Genomic DNA, 23,741 nt, shown 5'->3' with positions numbered 1-23,741 from the left:
AAGTATCTGTGTCACCCTACTATTGATGAAGGGGTACAGTCTGATGCTTATTGCATCACAGATTGGAACAGTGCACATTATTATATGTAGGGGTGGACATTTTGTTCATAGGCTTAGTGAACAAGCACAAATGTTTAGGCAATGAAATAAGGTATTAGTTACCTATTCTGCAAAGAAATTATCAGTGTTCTGAAATACTAGTATCAAACCAAGTGTAAGTATATTTTGTGGAGAAAAAAATTTATAGTAATATTAGTAACTTAGTAAACTTCCTATATTACAAAAAAAAATTTGAAATTAGTTTTGAAGTCACAATTCAACAATGATGTCCAACTACTGCCTATAATTCTACATATAAGTTTTATCAATTTCAAACTGAAAAGCCAATCTACCTATTGTACTAATATCTGACATTCACATCATCCAAGCACACTTAACAGAAGAAAATTGCAAATGATAATTTAAAATTGTTTAAGTGTGTATATAAATATACATGTATGTATTGTGTTTCCATACATATAATTCATTAATTTTCAGAGATATTACTTAAGAAAGGAAAGAACATAGTAATAGACATTACCAAACCAGGATTTATGATAAACTTTACCACAAGAATTTCAATTTCATACTTCAAATAGAATCTCATAAAAGCAAGGGCAAAGCAAGCTGTGCTAGTGTTGGTCATAATTTTTGCAAGTGACCAATCAGGTAATACCTTACAAAGTCACTGTGGTAAAACTTCTAACTTGAACATACTTGTTATTATTTCCACATAGACTACATAGCTAGAAGACACCTTGACCATTTAGAAACCTTTCCCTTGTTTTTTTACACTGGATTTGCTGGTATAGCATGGGTAATGAGATGTTGCTAAGGCAGAAGGTTTACATTGATTAATTTTGTTACTTAAAATACCACATTCTGAAAATTCTATTACGATGTTTTCCAGATAGTTAATAATCTTGATCTAATTTTTTTAAATCTGATTTGCATTGAGATTGCTCCAAATCTGTTAATACATATAATTCATAAATATAACTAAATAACTAGGTCAATTATATACACCATACATATGACTTTTTACATAATCAACTTACAGTCAAGAGATTTTTAGATCTTGTTGTTAGTGTGTTTTTCTCTCAATAGGAGGTAACATGTTTTATTTGTTTGTTTTATGCTCTTTTCTCACAGTTAATCAATATGTTTTATTTTAGTATTTGGTTACGAGTAGGATATAAGTTACACTCACCTAAATCAAATATTATCATCCATCTGACAGGATGGTCATATTGTTCAATATTTAGTAGTTGTAACTGGTCACACTACCTCATTCAAATATTCCTTTACACATACTGTTCCTAAACCTGTCTGCTACAGATCAGTAATTGTTTTCTGTTTGTTTGTTTTTTACAATGACCAATAATATACATTTTGAAAACTTCTATAGGTACTAATTCTTTTAAATGGTTGTTCTAAAAAATAAGGCTTACAAAACAAAAACTAATAGACATGTTACAGTACACTCAGTCTTAATAAGGTTTACTTACATGTTTTAGTTCCTCTACGATATTCGAATCTTGTGTCTGAGCACTTTCCTCTCTCCCACTTCTAACCGATTCTTTTATTGTGGGCATCCGAGCTTTATTTCTAAATATGTTGAGAGGTGTTAACATTTCATCTTTATTACAAACTGTGCCATCAGTATCAGCTTCATTTTCTTTAGACAGTTCATCCTCTTGATATGCCGGCTGTTGATGCTGAGGAGAAACGGAAGGGTCAACAGGACAACTAGTCTCGGTACTGTCAGTACATACAGTAAGGTCAACACTGTCTGACTGAATGGAAGAGCTGTCAGCCTGAAGAGAAGAGTCAGTTGTAATAACAGATAAACTAATACCACTATCAAATGACTGGCTTGTTGACTGCCCAGTGAGAGAGGCATTAGGTGTGCCAGAGGAGCTCAGAGAAGAACTTCTTTTTATTCCTGTTGTCATTTGAAGAGGAGGTTGAAATACATCCACAGAATATCTGTTGAAGAAAATAACACTTTAGTTAGCTAGACACATTAATAAATAACTTACTCTGATTAAAAAGATTATTTTAAATAACAAAAACACAGTTACACAAAACTGACATTATTAGCTGCATTATAAACACAAACTCATCAATTCAAGACTTTGCCATACTTCTACTTTAATAATTACTGTAAGTAATTATTGTATATTTCAAAGAAAATAAGTCAATATGAATTATTAATATACGATACAAATAACTGTCATACAATTACTACAGAAAACATGACTAATCTCTGAGAAAAGAACAGAGTAACTGTAACACAACCTAAATGTCAAATACTTCCTTGAAATGCTACAGAGAAGAATAATTGTATTCAACATACATTCAATGAAGTATAGTCTGTGAGACAAATAGTGCATTTATGAAAATGTATATTGTACAAAGAAGATAATGTGTACATATGATATACAGCAAAAGTTAACCATCACACATATAAAAATATTGTAGGTTATTTTCTAACCTATTCAATCAGCTGACTCTAATTAACCTACCTGGAGTATGCCTCTAATATTCTTGCAAGGGTTGGATAAGTCAACTGAGATTCAGGAATGCGAACAATAAATGGACAGCCAACTAATTCAGGGGTCAGCTTACAGCCATTCTTATGGGAATTCCAGTGGTTCTTCTGACAAGTTCTGATAAGTATTGAAATATTAAGATGTTTGATTTTAAAGAAAGTTTAAAATATGAACAAATTTTAACTTTTATGTACTGTATAATTCAATGAGTTATAAAGTAATATTTAGTAAATTAGTACCTAAATATACGATTTAAACTGCAAACTTACTGATCACAATAACTTGCACTGTAACATTTAGTACATCTTTTAAGTCTAGCTCCACCTGGTGGGCATTCTCGGCGGCAATAAGAACACCTAGTCATAGGCCTTGGCATAATAATTCTCTATTAAAAACAAAGAAAGAAAAATAAATAAAGTATGTTATAGGACGACCAGAATACCAAACAGAACTAATGAATATACATCTTATATTTACTTTTCTTTCAATTAGAGAATTGGAATGATAATATATTGTTTTTTACAGCCAGTTTTCTACACTTGTTTGTAATCATTCTCTTTGAAGCTTCAACAGCAAGAACTTATTTTCATAAAACATATTTAATATTTCTCAGATATTTAGATGAAAATGGAAAAAAGTATTTTCTCCAAGATGACTAATGTACAGAGGGAATAGAGCTGAAGGGAGGAAGAATGCCCCTTTTCACACACCCCCTTCCCAAGGGAGAGTAGTTGGAGCTATGCCTGTCCTGCATCATAAACATTTATAGAAATATTCGGGTACGTCCATAAAATATATTTAACAGTACAGTTTATTTTGAATCTGAAGATTGATTTAAACTTAAGAAACATATAAATTCCTTATGTTTAATTAGGAAAAATATATAAAACAATTTATCACATAAGGAGTTTAGTGCATGTTTGCCTATCAAATTTTGCAATTTATGTAAAAACTGCACTTCTAATTATATTAATAAATTTGTTTTTACTTGAAAATATCTTAAAATTGATGCCATGTAACTTCGTAAAATTCATTTAAAATAACTGCGGAAAATATTTAGACCATGATACTTCTGTAGTTCCAATCGGTTTGCCAGCAAAAAAAGCCCTTGCACATTCTTTCCTAATTTTTCTGCACCTCCAAAAGACATTACTTACAAACAGATGTATTGACATTGTTTCTCAAACAATGTTTCTTTTTCTCTCAATGAATATTTCAGTAATGTGTTAAAAGAACTTTAATACCATATTAAGTTGGTAGGACAGTAACTAAAAACCAGAGCCTTAAAACAAGATAGAACCAATGGCTAAACATGTTTGGATAGAAAAGATCTTCTGTATATAAAGTAAATAGTGGACAACAAAGAATTCTAAAATGAAGTTTACAAAATACATTAACAAGCCAAACGTCTGGGAATTTGGTAAGTTTCTTTTGATTATTATTTCATTAATGTTGTTTTTTTTTTCATTACGTGTCTCTCTCACTCTTTTTTTTTCAACTACAAGGATTTTCTTACATGACAAGAAATTAGGTGAGAATGTTTCAAATTAGTGATCATGGTAAACATGGGAATATTTTCTCATAAACTGGCTGTTTAACTCTTTCAACACAGGCTTGGTCGATTTTACTGACCATATAAACTCTTTGTACTTATTTAAATACTTTAACACTTCAATATAGTGTGTATATCTTCACAAAATTTGGTAATCTTTCAGTTAACACTATAAGTCTTTCACACACAAGAAATAATTTTTAGTGAAGTATTTAAAAAAAAAAACTAAAATAGAGATTTGTCCACAAATATACTGAGTACTTGTTTTGAATAGCCTGGATGGAAAGTGTTTGTTTCTTTTGAATTTCGTGCAAAGCTACTAGAGGGCTATCTGCACGTATGGAAAGTTATTTACATGTTAAGATTATGAGCATTTTTACCAATCCCAAAAACCTCAAATTTCCTTTGCATAATCTTTAAAACTTCCTAAATGCATTTAAAACAGTTTCCAGTAACACTTTACATTTTATCTGTTTTTTTACTCATCTTTATACAGGTTCATTCAATTGGACTGACCTCGTAACCACAACAAAATAAAAAAGCTTTTTTTTTTCTTTCTATAATTACTTCACATTGTAGCATGAACTTGCTCCATTATTAAAAAAAACACTCAGAGAATGTGCAGCTCATGTTATGCTGTGGAACTACATTACCCACAAGCTATTACAAGCTGCTTGCATGTGTGTCTCATAAAACATTTTTATTATATTATTTGTATTACCTAATCTAAATTAACCTTAAAATATCCCTATTTTTACATTTTAGTTACTTTTACAATAACAAATAAAGAATAAACAAGAAATTATGTACACACTCAACCTTTTTTCCTTGCTGTTGATTGTCAATTTTTTTTATACTAATGTAGTAAGGCACTAAATAATTTTCATTTAATTAAATAATGCACCAAAAACATAAAACAATAACATGCAAAAACTGTAAAATTTTCCCTAACACAAAAATATTTCTGACTTTCTAACTGTGTAACCAAAGATGTTACAAATTCATCCAAATCTGACTTTCTATTGGTTATTGATAATATGTATAATTAAACATAGAACTATTAAAAACTCCTGATACTTCTATACCCAAACAAAATTGAAGGCTAGAAAAATGATGGTTTGTCTGAGTAATGACAATTTTCTAGTGAATAATTTGAGTTTAATTTCATACTTTTTCAAGGGGTGATGGATAAAATAGAGAAGATGCCTGGAGAAAATGTATCATGTGTGTCATACTTGGAGAAATTTAGAATTTTTCCTGTATTACCTCACAAAATTAAGAAGTTAAAACTTATATACTAGTAAAAAATGGAATATTAGTTAAGGTTTTATGTTATGATAATTGATATAATATAAACAAAAAGTAGTTTAATGAAATTTTGAATGTAAGACACCAAAACCTTGTGTTGTGTGCAGTAAAAAGGAAACCCCTGGTAACAGGATTAACAAAAAAACTATAATATAAAAATCAATTTCCAAATCTCAGTACATGTGATTTTAAATCTTATTTAAAAACAGCCCTAAATACACTGTTAGAAAATGTATTCCTCTAAAACAAATTATGTACTCAACAATGTTAAAAAAAAAAGTTTAATCCAAATAGCCATCAGACAGTATACACAAAATAAATTGTAATAAAAAAATAAAAATGTTTATTACTTTACAAGGAAACCAACTTTTAATTTCTCTTCTCTTATTATAACAGTTTTTTAAAAGACATATCAGAAAGGAAAATTACAAAAAAAACTAACCTGAATAACAGCAAATTCCAACACAGGCTCACCAGCTAATATTTCATCTAACACTTCAAACCTAAAAGGAAACATTACTTAAACTGATTAGCTTTCTCTTTTTTCTTCTATGACACATTTAACAAATAATAAATTACAATGCTCATAAATTATAAGTTCAAATACTCACACAAAAAGCTGATCATTGGGAGTAACTCCTGATAGGGTACTTCCTTTTCCAAAGAATTTCTGAATCTTTCTTTTATACACTTCAAATACACGCAACTGGGAGAGAAAATAAAACAGCATATTTCAACTGAAAGCAGTAAACAAAATGCTAAGTCTTCATCTCTTACACTCTACTCAAACCATTCTCCCCTACTTATTCTAAGCCAATGAAACCTTGCATTTTTTTATTATTCAATAAGAGACCTAGGTTAAATGTAATATCAGGACAATAAAAGGTATTAAGTTTTATATTTTTATGGCATCACTTGCTTTCAGTAGAACAACTGTCACCCATACCTACACTTCAGATACATTCGATACACACAACTGACACAGGGTCTACTGAACCATTAAACTGTTTTTGTTTCAAAAATTAATAATAAGTTTAAAAAATTATACACTTCTCTTACACTAGATGTTTTATGGAAAACAAACCAACTCCATCACCCATCCTCAAGTTCTGAAACATCCAGATATTTGATAGGTCTCATGAGAAAATTACTTTGAAATTCACTTTATTCATCTGAACAAAATATCAAATCTCTTTGCACTTTTATATATTCTTGGATTAATTAAACATTTTAATTCATTAAAAGCCACTCACATTATTTGCTTTGACACCAAATTTCTTAGATATTTTCTCCTTTAAGTCTTCAACAGCAGCATTCTGATTCAGTGTAACTGTGTACTGAACATAGAAATATATAAAGGGTATATCAAGAATTTTTTAAATATTTAAATAATAATTAAATTATCCATCCTCTATTTAATGATTTTTTTATGGAACAAGTGAGAAAAAACTACTAAGCCCTGATGTTTCTACCCTCCTTACAGACTAAACCACTCGTACATTTTCATCAGCTTCTTTCATATTTATACTAGTTTAATCAGATCTAACATTAATGCTACAGCCTCAGAGGCTTAAAACATAAATTGAGACATTCAGAGTGACTTAAACTTTTAATACTTCTTTATTTTCAACTTAAGTTATAAAAAACAAAAGGTTAATATCAACTAAGTTTTAAAATTATTTGCAACATGTTATTTCATTAATTTAAATGAGAGTGGAATAAATAAAAAAGAACTTATGGGAATATCTCAGTCAGAAAACTGCCATTTAGTTTTAATAAACAATTCTTACACTGAGAAATATATCAAATATTATAATTAATGAGAATTGAAAACAATAAACAAGAAACATATCTATAAAAATATATTTATGCTTTATATTCTTTTTTTTTTGTAATTTCTAATAAACATTCTAGATAAGACATATCAGATTTAATGTAAACAAAACTAGGAATTTTCATTAGTTTTATCTCTAATATCTTATCTTTTATTAAAAAATAATTGGATTCACACACACACAAAAACTTAACCATCATATGACAAAAGCACAGGAATAAAAACTAGCTTCACAGTTTGCTTAGCTATTTAGCTTTCCATCTAATTAATGTTAACACATTTAAAAACTTATAATCATATGAAGCTAGTTTCAGTAACCTTAAAATATGTTTAAAACTGCACTAAAGTATTCACCTTACCTGAACAGGTCTGCAATATGGATCTTTAGTAAAAAAAATGACTGTGAAGGTCTGCAGTTTTTTTGGTAGTGGAACTGAGAGATAAAGAAATGGGTCAAATGTGATTGACACCTAAAAAAATACAAAAGTAACATAGAATCAAAAAAACTGTTTACCCACAAAGCAAAACATGCTTCCCAATTTTTCTAAGTAGGTAGATAATCAAAAAAACTTTCATGTATACAAGAGAATGTGAAGTGAAATTATGTAAAAAGTAAAATGAAACTTTTTAACATAACAGTATTAAAATCTTATTCAAAATACTTTTAATAAGGACACATAAAACCAACATCAGAAATTCCTTTTAAAAGAATACCACATTAACATTTCATCAGAGGAAAGAATTATTAAAGGAAAAAAGGTTCCACAAAGGAGGAAATAGAAAAGGATTTTGCATTTTTGTAAAAACCTTAAAAAGATACAAGTGTTGGATGGATGTTGTTTCCAAATACTGTCCTCTAATTTTTATCACAAATATTGATATAAAAATTATAATAGTTTTAAGTCAATGTTATTTATATTATATATTAACACACACACACACACATGTAAATATATATATGTACAGTGGAGCCCCGTTAAGCCGCGGTATTTGGGGGTGGTCAACCTGCTTAACCGCGGCTCAAGTGGTCCGCAGCTTAAATCTTTGTGACTGAAAAGCCGAAGTCGCCAACAGCTCCGTGGAGGAGCCTCATCCGGGCCATTGCTCGATAATTATATCGGATTATCGAATTAAAAATAATACTTTAATTATTGATCACTTTTTTCACGGATTTACTGCAGATTAACTTTAATGTATGGAGAGGTGTGATTCGGTAATAATGGCGGCCTCCATAAAGCTGACATAGAGAGAGGATAAGGTAGATTAACAGTCGATTTCTATTGTAATATATTTTATTTATTTCCCAAATTAAAGCAAATCCTTTTTAAATATCCCCTTGAAGTTATAAAGTCAGGATTAAATTCGTAAGCTGCGTTTTTACACGTTCTTAAATTAGCGGTGAGCCTCAATAATCCTCGCTCACAAGACTTGCAACAGCGGCTTAAGCAATTTTGCGGTTTACTGGTCCGCAGCTTAATGGCGCTCCACTGTACTTGTTCTGTGTACATAATACATCTATGCTGAACTTGAGAATTGTAAACAATATGGTTAATAAGAAGTTAACTGCTGTTACTCCTATCAACTGTTCTTGCTACATTGTTGATATTTGAACTCTATAATCAATTGAATTCATATTCTATTTTTTATTAATTTTTTACACAATTTGAAAATGTGTGTAATCAAAAATCAAACTAAATTATCATACTACTAACGTATAAGATTAACTATTTTTACAATTTATTTATCTTGACAGTTGGTCATTCACAGCATTAAAATATGCTTAGACCTCTTTTACATAATGACAATTCTCAAATGATGTTTGTCATCAAATGAACTCTAAAACTTGAAGTCTACTGAAAAGAAACTACCGGCTACTTTGATCATAACAGTAACGAGTTCTCACCCCATTTTTTCCAAGAATTTTGTGAAAGTCCTTTGCCTTTTACAAAACAATGTACCTATAACAGAGATGTTTTGTGCTAAACTAAATAATATATCAGAAGAAAATCTCCAAAAATCATATTTACCTCCCACTGCAGCTGCAAGATATAAAAGTGTATATTTGTACACACTACTAACATTAAGAATACAGACATTATGATTTTTCTATTAGAGTGAGAAAGAGAGGTCAATCAAAAACGTTGTCAACCGACTACAAATAAATAAAAAACAAAATATTGTGAATCATAATAAATAGAATGAAAAAGTATTATGTTTTTGTTATTAAAACTACTTTCATTGACTTAGATTATTCTATGGTTGACAAACTGTGATGTAATTGATCAGACCAATGAAAGTAATAAGCATCAGCTGAAGAACATTTTTGTTGTTTCTACAAAGAGCACAGAGAACCTTACATGTCATAAACCATTCTTACAATACAAATCAAGTTCAAAATGGAATAGTTCTGAGCAAAAAGAAGCCTTGCTTTGGAAAGACTTCATATCAACACCAAAATAATACTTTGAGAGTTCTTTGAAGCAAGAGATCACACTCTAATGTATCAATTTTATATGAAAAATTAGTCCAGCAAATTTTCTCTTGTTCAAAGCTGCCTCCAAAACATGACACTCCTTTTATGACTGTCTCACTACTTTAATGTTAAAAAAATATCTTCATGACTTTTTATTGAATTTTTAACAAAAGAAATGACTGAAAAGTATGTGCTGAACATCAAAATGTAAGTAAAAATATTAATTCTAACTCTACTATAAAATTAACTTTTTTTTTTAAGGTTTTCTTTCTCACATGATTTTCTTCATAACATTCTGATTTCATTGGAACAGCCCATTGTTGCCACCCTTTTACCAGAAGTAATGATGTAACTATGCTTTTAAAATAGCTACAGTCAAAGTTTAAATACAAGATAGGGCAGATTATAAACAATTTGTGTCAGTGTACATTCAACAAAATAGTGTTAGAAGTAATTCTTGCATCTGTGGAAAATTGACAAGACCTAGCACAGAAAAACAATGAAATGTAGTAACATTTTTAGAAGACTATGAAACAAGTCACAGACCTGGGAATTTTATATATATATCCCCGACCTTCTATTCACTCCTAAAATACTTATGTTAAAATATATTTGTTTAAAAGCTATGACACTTACCTACATTACTTATTCTCATTCAGTGCTAACCTCTATATACAAACTTTTGTAAGCACACATACCATCACTGTGATCCACAACACAGATGGCAGAAACTGAGGGAGAGAGATGGACAATCTGAACTCATGTGGGGATTTATGTTGATTGGCTCACTCTAATGCAAAATATCCTTGCAAAAGTAGGATTAAGGCTCCCAGTTGAAGGAGTAAGCTGCATTCTGACATCTCACTCCATTGTATTGGTTATTACAGAACACTACCAAGTTATTTTCTGTACTCATAGCAGGGATGAGCAGCAATCCCCTTCCACATTTAGTTCATGGGTGGTATGGTCCAGGATGGGCATGCTTATGAAGCAAAATATTGTGACCCTATTCACCAATAGCAATAATGTAAAACAACTCATCACCACGATGAGCATGGAAAAGCCATGGAAGAAAAAGATTGACTCACCAAGGTATACTAATGTTAAAGAAAATGTGGCCAAGCACCACTCACCATGGAGAAAGAACCATGTAATAAAAAGTAGATAAAGGCCCTTAAAAGAAAGTATGAAGAAACACTTACCAGTTAGATTCCCATCAAAGTCTTAAGAATGGCCATAGGTAGAAGATTAAACCCAAACAAAGAGGAAACTGCAATATGATTGAAACAGTGGGAGATGAACATACTAAAAATGGTCCACAATCTAGATTGCAAAATTCCCTCAAATGAATTGACTAAAATGACAAGCAAGTGAAAAAGTGAGAATCAAATGTAATGAGAAGACATTTGGAACTAAGTCCAGGAGAAAGAAAGTACAGAAGAACAGGCCAACTGAATCAAAAGGAGACAAAACTGGTAAGTGTAGAAAATGAAAGATTATGAAGGGAGGAGGAATGCCATGGAATAAAAAGAGTCAGAAATGTGTACCTCAGAAGGTAGTAATATGTGCTACATAAAAACAAAGAGCCCTGACAAGAAAAGAAGACTATCTGAATCTGGTTGATGGTAAAGATGGGAAATAGGAGAAGAGGAGGAACACCCTCCCTAGCTGCCAAGGTCTTCAGAAGAAAGTTAAAATCTATATAAAGGAGGAGATAGGTATGGTGATAAAGAAAACATGAAACATCAATGGCAAACAAATCCAACAAGAAGGAAATATATTTTAAAGTAAAGATGAAACATAGAGCACAAGTGGTTCAACTGGAGGTAAAGTAAGAGTATGTGGCACCACATTAATATCCCAATCCAGAAGGGCAGGACAACTGCAAAGAATTTTGAGCATGGTTAGAACAGGGGAAATAAAAATCCTAAGGCATTGGGAAAAACAAGATGTATGAGATAAGGCCATCCAATATTTGAAAAGTGAGGAGACTGAACTTGAGAAATTCCACAACATGAGCCATTGTAGGCTTGTCAGCAGGAAATCTCCTGGTAGTAGAGCAATTTCAAAAAAAATCAAAAAGAAGCTGGAAAGATTGTTCATGAAATGAGGAAAAACTAGGTGAACAAGAAATAGGTGGAAGGGACAGATAACCATAAATCTGACACAAAATTCATAAAGAATGTATTAGACCTAGAAGATTCCTCAGGTTGGGAATGGGAAGGAGCAGTAAATCATATAGATGGAAATAGATGATCAAAGTCCTCCTCAGCCTGCTCAGTCAAAAGATAACATTTATACCTCCTAAGACCAGAAAGGGTTAAAAAAAGCCTTACAGTATTGAAAGACAGTGTAGCCCAAATAAAAAACCTTACATGATTCCAGTAGTGAACAAATAAAAAAAACATAATTCTAAAAAGTTTAGACACATCATATTTTACTTGTTCTACAGTTGTCCAGATGTATAAATAATATTCATGAACAAAGTGTAAATAAATTAATAAGATTAGTATTTAGACCTAAGCAACCACCCAGTAAAATTGGAAGACATTACCTTATTACAAACTGGGCAAACAAGTTTGGACTTGTACTGGCCTTGAAAGAGATCTACCACTATAGAATCATTTCTGGACTTGTACAGTTTCCATGCTTCATCTGCTATATCCTAAAGACAAAGAATGTTTGAAACTCTGCATCAGATCCTCTTCCACATATAGATGTAAAGCTACAACAATCACCAAGACAGACTACATAATTAGATGAAAAATTAATTAATTCTGCATGAAAAAATATATTTCAAACATACTTTTTAAAATTATTTACTTACAACACATGCTCAAGCAATGTTGATCTTAAAAGCTCACAAGCAACATCCAAAAACTAAACATTACATGTAATGAAATATCTGCTTATCTCATTAAAATGACAAAAACTGTAAAATTGAAAACAACATGTATCTGAAAAACATACCTCATCAGGTCGACCATCACCATCTATATTCTCTGTGTATGGTTTGTTCTTAACTCTATTTAGATCCTGAAATGTAATGTAAATGAAAATTATTTTCAGTAAACAATTTTACAAATTATAAATACACAAAAACATACAAAAAGTTTAACACTGCAGAAGATGGCACAGCAATGAGCTTTATATTTACTGATCAAATATATTTCAAGTACCTTCTAAAGCAGAAAAAAAAAAGAGTCAAAAATCTTAAATTTATTTTAGTTTCACACATATATGCAGGAGGGGTTAAGGAGGTTTGGTAAACTTCTTATTTTATGGCATAAAAAAATCGTGCTTTTATAGTTATAGTGCAGTTGCTTATGGTATTCAACGTTTGCTACATAGTCTATGTACGTCTAACAAAGCATTGATATTTTTTACTTGAAATAATTGCATATCACTAGACCTCTATAGTATTAGCGTACTCTGCATGCTGATTGCGCTTTGCACAATATACAGTGGTTTTTGATCTCACAAATTAGAACTCCCCTTAACTATTCTGCTTAAGGGCCTGGGTCTGTTTTTCCAAGTAATAATTTTTTTATTTGATAACAATTTTGAGTACTTGAAAAGAAATTGCTACATAATTGAAAACTTTATTCCTAAAGATATAGCTTTTTATTTGGTATATCTCTATCTTCATATATACATTAACAAATAGATGTGGACTTCATCTGAAAAATCATAAAGCACTGAAATGTTACATCTTTGTTTCAGAATGTAAAAATCACTCAGAACTCTAGAAACAAATATAAAACTTACTAGTTGGTGAAAATTGCTGTTATAAGTAATATTTTTAGTATTAATTTACTGATTAGCTATTCAACAGGCCATTTTGCTAGAGAAAGTTACTGGATAGCCTAAACTAATAAGATAGCCACAATTTCTCCCAGCTAGTAACAGTAACTATTATATACTGTCTTTAAGTGATAAAGTACTTCATTTAGCAGTAAGGATGAATTTATATTATTACTACCTTATGACAGGAAACCTAACTTATCTCTTATGTTTCCCAATTATAATTACCTCTAAAACTGTTTAACTTAAGAGAAATATTTCCTTTTAGTCCTTTATTTGTACAATACAATATAAAAGTGAAACTCTTTTTAAAACATTATTATTTATAAAACTTTTTTCCTAAAGTCTATCATCTACCAATTTCACTGATAGAACACTCTTATCTCAGGAAACCTTGTTTAATGTTGATAATAACTGACAATACTACCAAACATACAAACCTCATGAAGACCATCCAACAAAAATGCCATAAATTCTTGAGCATCATGTTGAGCAAACCCTGTAAACTGTGTTGCCTTCAAGCTGATCAAGGTCTTCAATTTGGTAGGAGCAAATGAACGATGAGTTCCTGACCACAACACTTTCATTAGTACTGCAAAGGTTGCAGCCAGTTTACCACCCATACCCAGTGGGTTTCTCATATTAATCTCTGACTGGTAGAGCCCATCTATTCCACAAACAAAAAATTAAATTTTGTTTTATTTCTTTATTTGTCAGAAAATAAAACTTGTAAGCTACTACAATAATAATTTTAATTAAACTTTGAAATATCAAGTGAAAATTAGTAAGTATGAATACACTTCTAGGCAAATAATACCATTGGTATTGGTAATAAAACATTATGTTTATCAAATGTACAATGAGTTATGACAGTTAAAGTACTTAAAAACACCCACCAGTTGACAATTTTTTTTATATGTAGATGACTGATTGGTCCGAGATATTTCATATGACGAAAGTTCTAAACATTTACTGAAACTATACAAATCATTATAATTTTGTTCCCAGTTTTATTGGTTGTACATGAAAGAGCACATATTTTAACATGTGACTTATTTAATTGTTTTCTACGGTATATCCAAAACATAGAAAGAAACTTTCATTGTTTAACAAATTACAAATCATGTAACATTAATGAATAATTTAATCATGCAAATGTACATTTCATTCTATGTATATGCTCTTAAGTAATTAGATAAGTAATGTGTATTGTAGGAAGCACACCACCTTTTTATCCCATGGTTTTAAATGATTTAGAATCAGTCAATACATTTTACACATCACATTTGCATTTCTGGATTTTGTGTAACACAAACCTGTATCATAACACAAATTAACGCCATACCTAGCAATAAATACTTTCAATGATAAACAGATATAAAGCAAACAATTATCTCTTCTAGTTATGACATTTGTGCTCATTTGCTGCTGGCTTTAAAAAATTTCACACATAGAGGATGTAAAATAATTTAAAACATTTATATATATATATACACACACACACACTTTAATAACAAAAAAATCATATACTGCTATGTGAATACCATAAAAATCCATTATAATTTATCAAGTTCCATTTAGGTCTAAAAAAATATGAAATTTTGAACGGCCTGAAGATTCAGCTCACCAGAATGAAGGTTTGTTTTGAAGGAAAGAGAAGACACCATTATATTTGAAAATGACTAAGGGGACAATTTGAGATTTCAACTGGTTGTCATGTACAGAAATGCATATTTGGGAATGTTTCCAAAAGTGAAAAGAAATAAGTAGGGCCACTGTATTTGATTTATTACATACAGTGATAGTTCAGCAAACAGAAAAGATTAAAGGTTTTCATTTTATATTCTAGTGTTTCAATATCAGTAATTTCAGTTCCTAATTTTTACCAAACTATGGACTTTGTATTTTGTCATCACAAACATCTAATTTGAACCATGCTACATTCAATGTGTCACGTGACATGCAAACATCAATGTTTAAATGTGTGTTTTTTTAATATTTAATTTCCAACTAAGAAATTAAGTAGATCATAAGCTAACCCCTTGCCCTAACCAATTACACTTCTCTTGGAAGATGTATGATAATTTTTCAAGGTATTTTTAAAGGAAAAAGTGTCTTACAAAGCACAAAATACAGTAACTTCTACCAAAAAAAAAATCCAAGTAAACTTTCTTAAAGTATTTATGGGGACTCAACATGTTCCAAAAATTTCTAACAAATAATTATTGTTTTACCATTACAATTACATACAAAAGTACATTTTATTAAGACAATGTGATATGAACCAATTAAAATAAAAAGATAAAAGAAAACTACACAACCTAGTACAGTACTCAACAAAACCTGAAAAACTCTCTTAAAAATATCCAGATGGTTAGGTAAATCAGGTTTAATTGGGTGAGAACTTGGGCATGTAGATAGTACAGATTTTTCTAGAAAGAAGGCATAGTTTCAAATCCTGGTTTCTGCCACCACATACACTCATTCTCAAGGTTCCCTGAAGATGACTGTAGATAAGCAGCTAAAACACGTGGAAAACAATTAGCTATTAAGTACACTAACAAGTGATCACCTATACATTTTTTAACATATTTAACAGTGGGGCATTTCTCCCAGTAGGCCCTCCTCTTTCCTGCCCCATTAATGAAGGAAAAAACTGACACTGTGCTAATATGTTTTGATGTAAGATTTGTTGAACGAACTTGTAAAACTGTTATTTAACAAACTTTTAATCATAATTACATTACAGACTGTAAGAAAATTGCTCAATTTCATGACTACTGTATCGTCATATGTTGGTATTTTAATTGGAAATTATACTTATTGTGACTGATGGGTTCAAATAGTGGATTCTAGTAAAATTTTTGGGTCCTTTTTGAAAGTTTGCCTCATCACTGAAAATTTCTTAAAAAATGCCCTAGTGATCACATTGGTTTCTAAACATGACAATATTTGATATCTGATAGTTGCAGGCTATCTGCTGTGTCCACTAAAGATAATCAAACCACTGATTTCAACATTACAAATCCTTAAGCTTACTGCTGTCCCAGCAGGGAATTATTATGATATACTAAAAATAGACTCATACAGCCTGCATCATCAGCTGCTTAAACTTTTGTTGGTAATTTGCTTCTCCAATATATTGTAGTTTATGTTTATAAGAAATGTTGTATAAAATGTTTTTGGTTTTCAAGATATGATGTGCACTAACTGAGATCATACTGTGTTGCGACTTCCAAATACTATCCAAACGTTATAATGTTTGCAGTCCTCTGAACATTTTCTGAGAGTTATGGCATACATGAATATGGCTGTTTATCTGTAACGTCCTTCCTACTTATTCTTGGTATTTCTTTCCTTTTCTTTCCTCTTTATCAAATGTTCAGAGCACCCATCATCAAGGAAGGTGGTAATGATTTCCTTCATGCCTCTTAAGAGAAAAATATTTACAGCTATATAACCTTGTGTCACACATCTTTCAGAAAAAATTTCAAAGGATTTGCAGAGCTAGGAAAGCCTTTCAAACTTACAACAAAATATTTCAGTTAGAACACACCAACACAATCCTTTTACCATGAGCAACCTTTACTGTGAACGACACAAAGTTTGTCTTTTACATTAAAAATGTTACTAACTTATTATTTTTGTTATACCAATAACATATTAGCTAATAATCAAGATTTTAATAGTACTAAGTTTTAAGTTCTTAATTTTACAAGGAAATTTTTAAAAAATCTTAAATTTCCTCCAGTATGACACAGGTGACATGCTTTTTTTTAAGCATCTTCTCTTCTCTATTTTATCCATCACCCCTTGAAAAAGTACAAAATCAAACAAAATGATTCATTATAGAATTGTTATTGCTCAGACAAACCATAATTTTTTTTATAGACTCCAATATTGTTTAGTTACAGAGCTATAAATAGAAAGTCATACCCCTCTTGCCACACCCAACTGTCATATCCTCTCTCTAAGAATTTGTTAACAGCTCTCTATGATGTTTAATCATAGACAACTTATAACCATTAGAAAGCTGAGGTTTTCAACTTTCAGATGATGTATTGTATGGCATGTTTTGAACAGATAATCATGAATTTTACTCTGAGTACAAGCTATGTTCATGTGTGAAAGTTAATGACTAGCTTGGATGAACTTGTATCAGTTCTTGACATACATTTAGAGAGCCAGAAAACTCTTAAGTCAGGAAAAGTATCTACTTTTTTACATGTTATTAGTATATGTTCTATGGTGCAGCATAGATAGACCTTGTGTAGCTTTGCACGAAATTCAAAACAAGCAATCTATGGTGCATTACTTAATAATAAAAACATTATTTAGTGCATTACTATCATTAGTATAATAAAACTAGGGTTAAATGTCCTCAACAACTGACAACAAGAAAAAAGAAGAAAATTTAGTAAATACCTTATTTCTTATGTTCATTATTTTTTATTATTACAAAAGTAACTAAAATGTAAAAGTTGCAATTTTTTGGGTTAGTGAAGATTAGGTGAGGTAAAGTAAATAATAATATAATAAAAAAGCTCCACAAGGCATGCACACAAGCAGCTGGTAGTAGCTCGTTGGTAAGGTAATTCAACAGTGTAATGAGCTGCATGTTTCCCAAGTGATTCAAAACTTATAATGAAATGGTTAGTACTTAGACACAGTTCACAGGACAACAAAATTTAATTACAAACAGATGTATTCTGTTACAAGCTTAAATATACTTAAGATAAACAAATGCAGTTTCATGTTAGAATCTGAAGTCATTCAAGAAAGAAAACTACAGGTCATACTGACTTATTTTGATTCCTTTTGGTGGTTACAAGATCAGTCACATTGACCGATTCTGTACAAAAATAGGAAAGAGAACATAATATAGTTCCATGTTACAATGTGAAGTCATTTTAGAAAGAAAAAATTAGGCCAGATTGATGTATTTTGATTCCTTTTGGCAATTATTGAGATCAGTAAAATTGAGTGATCCAGTACAGATAGGGAAGAGAACATAAGACATAAATTATAAAGTTTTATTACAAACAAAAGGTTTAAAATGTATTTAGGAAGTTTTATGGATTACACAAAAGAGATTTTTAAGATGAGGAAAAGTATTTTAACCTCAACATTAAAATTACTTTGTACACAGACTATTCAAAACAAATATGCAATATTATTCATGATAAAAAATTATTATTTTATTTTATTATAAAATTTTCAGTAAAATATGAGTATTTTGTTGGTGAAAGATATACAGGGTGTTCAGAAAGTCACTGTGCAGTTTTATAACAGCATTCATTCAGTCTATTTCAAGCCAGCAACTGATAGCAGTGTTTATAAACAAAATAAGAAGGATCCAAGCCTGTATTGATGCCAACGGGGATCACTTTCAACATTGTTTATAATTGTCATTCATATTTACCTCCTGTATTCCATATTGAAACATGTCTGTTAATAAATATACAAGTGCACAGTGACTTTCCAAACACCCTGTATAATGAAAGAGTGATAAATTTTGTAAGGATATACATATTGAAAATAAGAAGTATTAAATCTATAAAGATTTTAAATGAGTACAAAGAGGTCATGTGATCAATCAAATTTACCAAACACATACTGAGAGAGCAAAAAAAAAAGTGAAATAATAGGATGGGAACCACACACAAGATAAATTGTGATGAAGCCTTTTACATCCAACTAATTGGTAACACACTTATCCAACCTAGTATAGAACTTTGCAAAACTCGGATATTTCCATTTAAAATACTCAAATAGTTGTTATCACAATGAATCTAAACAGCACAAGTGTCTGGACAAAGGGATACCACACCAAGTTTTCTAAAACAGAAAACCCAGTTTCAAATCTTGTCTTCTACCATAGAGATAGCAGCAAATTAGGAGCCAAAATACAGGATTAAAACCAACTGATAATTGGTGATTTAAATGACAAAATATATTACCAACTAATTAGCTGTTAGACTTAAATAATCATGTAATCAATCTACTAGCGATAACAGTTTGTCTCTTTTTGAATCTTGAGAAACATAAATACTGAAGGTTTAACAAATTTTTAATATACTTTTTCTGGAGAAAGAAAAATCAAATTATAGATTATAAGCTAAACCTTTAAATTTCAATCTTGAAACTTAGGTATAGCCAATTCTCATGAATGAAATGTGTGTAACACTTACCTAAAAAGTAGTCTCTGAACTCTCTTGTATTGGCAAGACACTGCAAAACACTGTTCATAAAGCATGTGTTTCCCAAGTTATCTAGTCCAGTGACACCCAGAGCAGCCAATTGTTCTTGTTTTGCAAAATTCAATGGGGGCACCATACAAGTAGGTTTCTGTCACAAGATTATGTTCTCATTTTTTATCAACTGCTGCTAAAAATATATTGTACTTAATTTTTATAAAACAAATACTTAATTACTTGTTAAAGTTTACAAAGTGAAAACAATACTTACTTCTTGAAATTTATAAAAGCACATTACATTCTGCAATTTTTAAACAGAAAAACAGAACCTAATGGCCAAGTATTATTAATTTATTTAATTTTTATCTGAAACAAAGTTTTCTAAGCAAGTCTACATATGCTTAAAATAAAATCTTTAGAAATACCTGATTAACACATAAATTATCTGCTTTTTCACCCATTTCTTTTTTACCATCCCCTTGACCATAACAATTACTAAGTAATAAACTGCCTTGTCCATGTGAGTGCACACTTCTTTGTGACGTAGATTTAGGTGAACGACTGCCTTCTCTTTGGCCTTGAGTTTTCACTAGTTTTGACTGTTGGAGAGAAGCCTTACTGGGGCTTGCCTGGACAGCAGCTATAGGTAAGGTTGACTGTTTATTCACAAGAAGCCATGTGTTTGATGGGACATCTGAAGACAGTCCTAATCACCAAAACAAAACTTATTACTTAGGGTACAGTAATAAAATCCCTAATGAAGCAAACTTTTCTTCATTGATTAATATGAAATATCTATTATAGCAGGTTATTTCTAAATTTAATGATCACAATGTCAAGTCACTCTATTGAAAACATTTAAGTCATGTTACTTTGATCACTTCATTGTATACAATTTTACTGTAGTCAAATTTTCTCCTCTCAGTTGATTTACCTCAGACACAACTTGGGTAAAACAAATAAAAAGGCCACAAAACAGATCACACAAAGATAAGTTGAGTTACTGAAATATACTTGGTTGTAAACATTTTCTGCAGAATTAGTTATTGTAAGCCACACGTACTTTTCACAGTATTGCTTGATTCAAGACAATCCCATCGACCAGGACACTCTTTCTTCAAGTTGATTTCTAGACTCATTGCTGTCAGCCTGTGTCTACATTCAGATGGTTTTATAGCTCCTCTACAAAATATAACAAGAAATGTGTAAAGCTATATCCACACTCAGGTTCGTAGATCCTTTACAGAAAACAGCAAGAAAGGCATTAACCAGTACATACACTTATGTTTTATAACTCCTTTTGAGTCAGTGCACAACCTTTAAAACAAACACCCCAAAGTACATTATTTACCCACAGATTTTAGATGACTACATAAAGAAATATAAACTAATGAGCCATTTAGAAACCAAATACTTCGAACATGTGAGTAGAACCAACAAGTTATCCAAGCAACAACTGAGAGAGCAAAGCAGTGTGCTTGAAAACAGGTCACTGGTCCATCCAGAGCTTTGAAAGCTTCTTCAGAAACATTTTATTTGATTTGGAAAAGCATAAAGCCAAACAATATATGGGGAAAACATCAGTTCTTCCTGGTTTCATAAAACATATGTGAGACCATGGATGGAGAAAAATATGGTGAGGTCATCGAGCCTACCCCTCTATCATATAACATTATCACATGATGTATTGATGTAACCTTTGCTGATATAAAAATGCAATTAATAACACACATCCAGAAAAGTCACAAATTCACCATACAACTTGATAAAGCCACAAATGTTGCAAATTTAACTCAGCTTCTAGTATTTGTATGATACTGTGAGAAACAGGAAGTATGAAGTTTCTGTTTTGCCCAAGTACTGGAAGTAAGAGAAAGCTACAGGAAAACAATCTTCTCTGCTGTTGATGAGCTTTTTAGCACTACAGTTACAACAGAAAGTGTTTGTACCCCTGCATCTTTAGTTTTTTCCTCACAACTTAAAAAGTATCATGACTAGGACCATGAAAGTATGGTATATTACAAATATTATACTAACACACATCTTCATAAATTTTTATGTAAATTGAACAACAAATAAACTGTTTATAAACAAATAACCAAACACAGGAGGGGCAGAAAGTGTTTGTGCATCTACTTTAATGGTCAGTTGTGTAGCCTTTCAGGTGAATTACTTGAAGCAATCTCTCCACATAGCCCTCCATGATCGTTTGACAGTACTCGACTGGTATTTTCTTCCATTCTTCTTTACAGAAGGCCTCTAACTCTTGCAAGTTTTTTAGATGACAATGATGAACCCTGGTTTTCAACTCAAGCCAAACATTTTCAATTGGGTTGAGATAGGGTGACTGCAATGGCCACTCCAGAACGCTTATATGGTTCCTCTGCAACCAGGATTGCACATATTTCGATGTGTGCTCAGGGTAATTGTTGTGCTGGAAGATCCAACGATGCCCAAGCCACAAGTTCTGAGCATCATGCTTGATACAAGTGCCTAATATATCAACGTACTCTTCTTTTTTCATGATTCCGTGGACGCAGTGAAGGCTGCCTACACTAGAAGAGCTGAAGGAACCCCATTGCATGATCAAGCCACCTCAATGTTTAACTATAGGGAAGGTGTTCTTTGGAAGATTTCGTTCCCCCTTCTTATGGAAAATATAACGAATATCATTGTGGCCAAAAAGCTAGATTTTAGTCACGTCTGACCAAAGAATACTCTTCCAATAGGTAAAGGGTTTATCTACATGCTTTTTGCATACCTCAATCATGCTTCTAAATGAACAGGCTTTAAATATGGAGTTCTACGAGGACAGCATGCTTTGAACCCAGAAGAGCGTAACATGTTCGTAACTGTAGAGGTGCTTACTTCAACCCCAGTTTCCCTTACCAATTTCTGTATGTCATTACATGTTAAACGAGGGTTCCTACTAACCTCTCTGAGAACCTTCCTCTTGGTTCTCTCTGAAATTTTGGTGGGGCGTCCGAAACGAGGGAGGTTGGCAGTTGATCCTATAAGCTTAAACTTGGCAATTATGCTTTGAACAGTATATTTTGGCACATTAAGTTGTGTAGCAATACCGGAAAGAGACACATGAGACTTGTATTTTACAATAATTCAGTTTTTTAATCACTGGACAGTTGTTTCCTGTCTCCATGATGACCAAGCAGATAATGATGGAGATGGTGCTAAATTGGCAGAAGTAAATGTTTTGGTGGCTAAATTCCAATAATTATGAACCCAATGCCTAGTTCTGGAATGGTATAATGTAGCTTATTCGCCAAACAAAATAAAATGTTTAGAGGTTTTTTCACACATTCTGAAATGTACGAATACTTCCTGCTCCTCCTATTTTTGGTAATTTGTTTATAAGCAGTTCATTTGTCATTTAATTTCCATAAAAATGTATGTAGATGTGTGTTAGTATAATATTTATAATATATATAATTTATAATAATTTATAATATATTTATAATATATTATACGTCTGTTAGCCTAATCATGATACTTTTTAAGTGATGAGCAAAATACTACACTGGGCGCAGGGGTACGAATACTTTCTGTCGTAACTATAACTATCCTTCTTGGATTAACTGTGATGAGGTCTACACTGATGTGTCAATTGCATCTATGGGAAACAAGAAAAAGTTCAGAGCCAAAGTAAATGCTCATGCTGTAGGAGTATCATTTACACATTACATCACACACATGGGAGCACTAGAACTGCAGCCCAGAGAATCAAAGTAGTACAAGATGTTGTAGATGTTGTGAAGTCAAGAACTCTGAACAGCAGGCTGTTTTCCAAGCTCCTTCTTCATATATAGGTGTGCTGGTTAACTTATGGGGAAGGCACTCAGTCACATATTTTTTTTACACTGCAACTCTAAAACAGGAGCACATTTTCATGACGATGAGAAACCCACTTCAAGTAAAAATGTATTCTCAATACAACTGGTATAGACATTAAAGCTTTAATTAA

At 31.3% G+C, this 23,741-nt stretch overlaps 1 protein-coding gene across 1 annotated transcript in view; it reads right to left on the bottom strand.

The window, feature by feature from the left end:
- The window catches only part of LOC143226483 (ubiquitin carboxyl-terminal hydrolase 19-like), a 53,709-nt gene that overhangs the window by 17,193 nt on the left and 12,775 nt on the right, over nt 1–23,741 (bottom strand). The window contains exons 8-20 of the mRNA XM_076457504.1: nt 20,826–20,944; nt 20,188–20,468; nt 19,757–19,913; nt 14,006–14,232; nt 12,732–12,797; nt 12,316–12,426; nt 7,648–7,758; nt 6,708–6,791; nt 6,066–6,160; nt 5,897–5,957; nt 2,864–2,979; nt 2,568–2,711; nt 1,548–2,028 (exon numbers count right to left, since the gene is read on the bottom strand). Of these exons, the coding sequence (XP_076313619.1) occupies nt 1,548–2,028; nt 2,568–2,711; nt 2,864–2,979; nt 5,897–5,957; nt 6,066–6,160; nt 6,708–6,791; nt 7,648–7,758; nt 12,316–12,426; nt 12,732–12,797; nt 14,006–14,232; nt 19,757–19,913; nt 20,188–20,468; nt 20,826–20,944 (2,053 nt within the window). The remainder of the gene's footprint in view (nt 1–1,547; nt 2,029–2,567; nt 2,712–2,863; nt 2,980–5,896; nt 5,958–6,065; nt 6,161–6,707; nt 6,792–7,647; nt 7,759–12,315; nt 12,427–12,731; nt 12,798–14,005; nt 14,233–19,756; nt 19,914–20,187; nt 20,469–20,825; nt 20,945–23,741) is intronic.

The sequence above is a fragment of the Tachypleus tridentatus genome, chromosome 9 (genome assembly GCF_004210375.1).
Source record: "Tachypleus tridentatus isolate NWPU-2018 chromosome 9, ASM421037v1, whole genome shotgun sequence".
NCBI classification, from domain to species: domain Eukaryota; kingdom Metazoa; phylum Arthropoda; class Merostomata; order Xiphosura; family Limulidae; genus Tachypleus; species Tachypleus tridentatus.
Note: the sequence above shows the minus strand (reverse complement) of the source record. Positions and strands in the feature narration are given on the sequence as shown.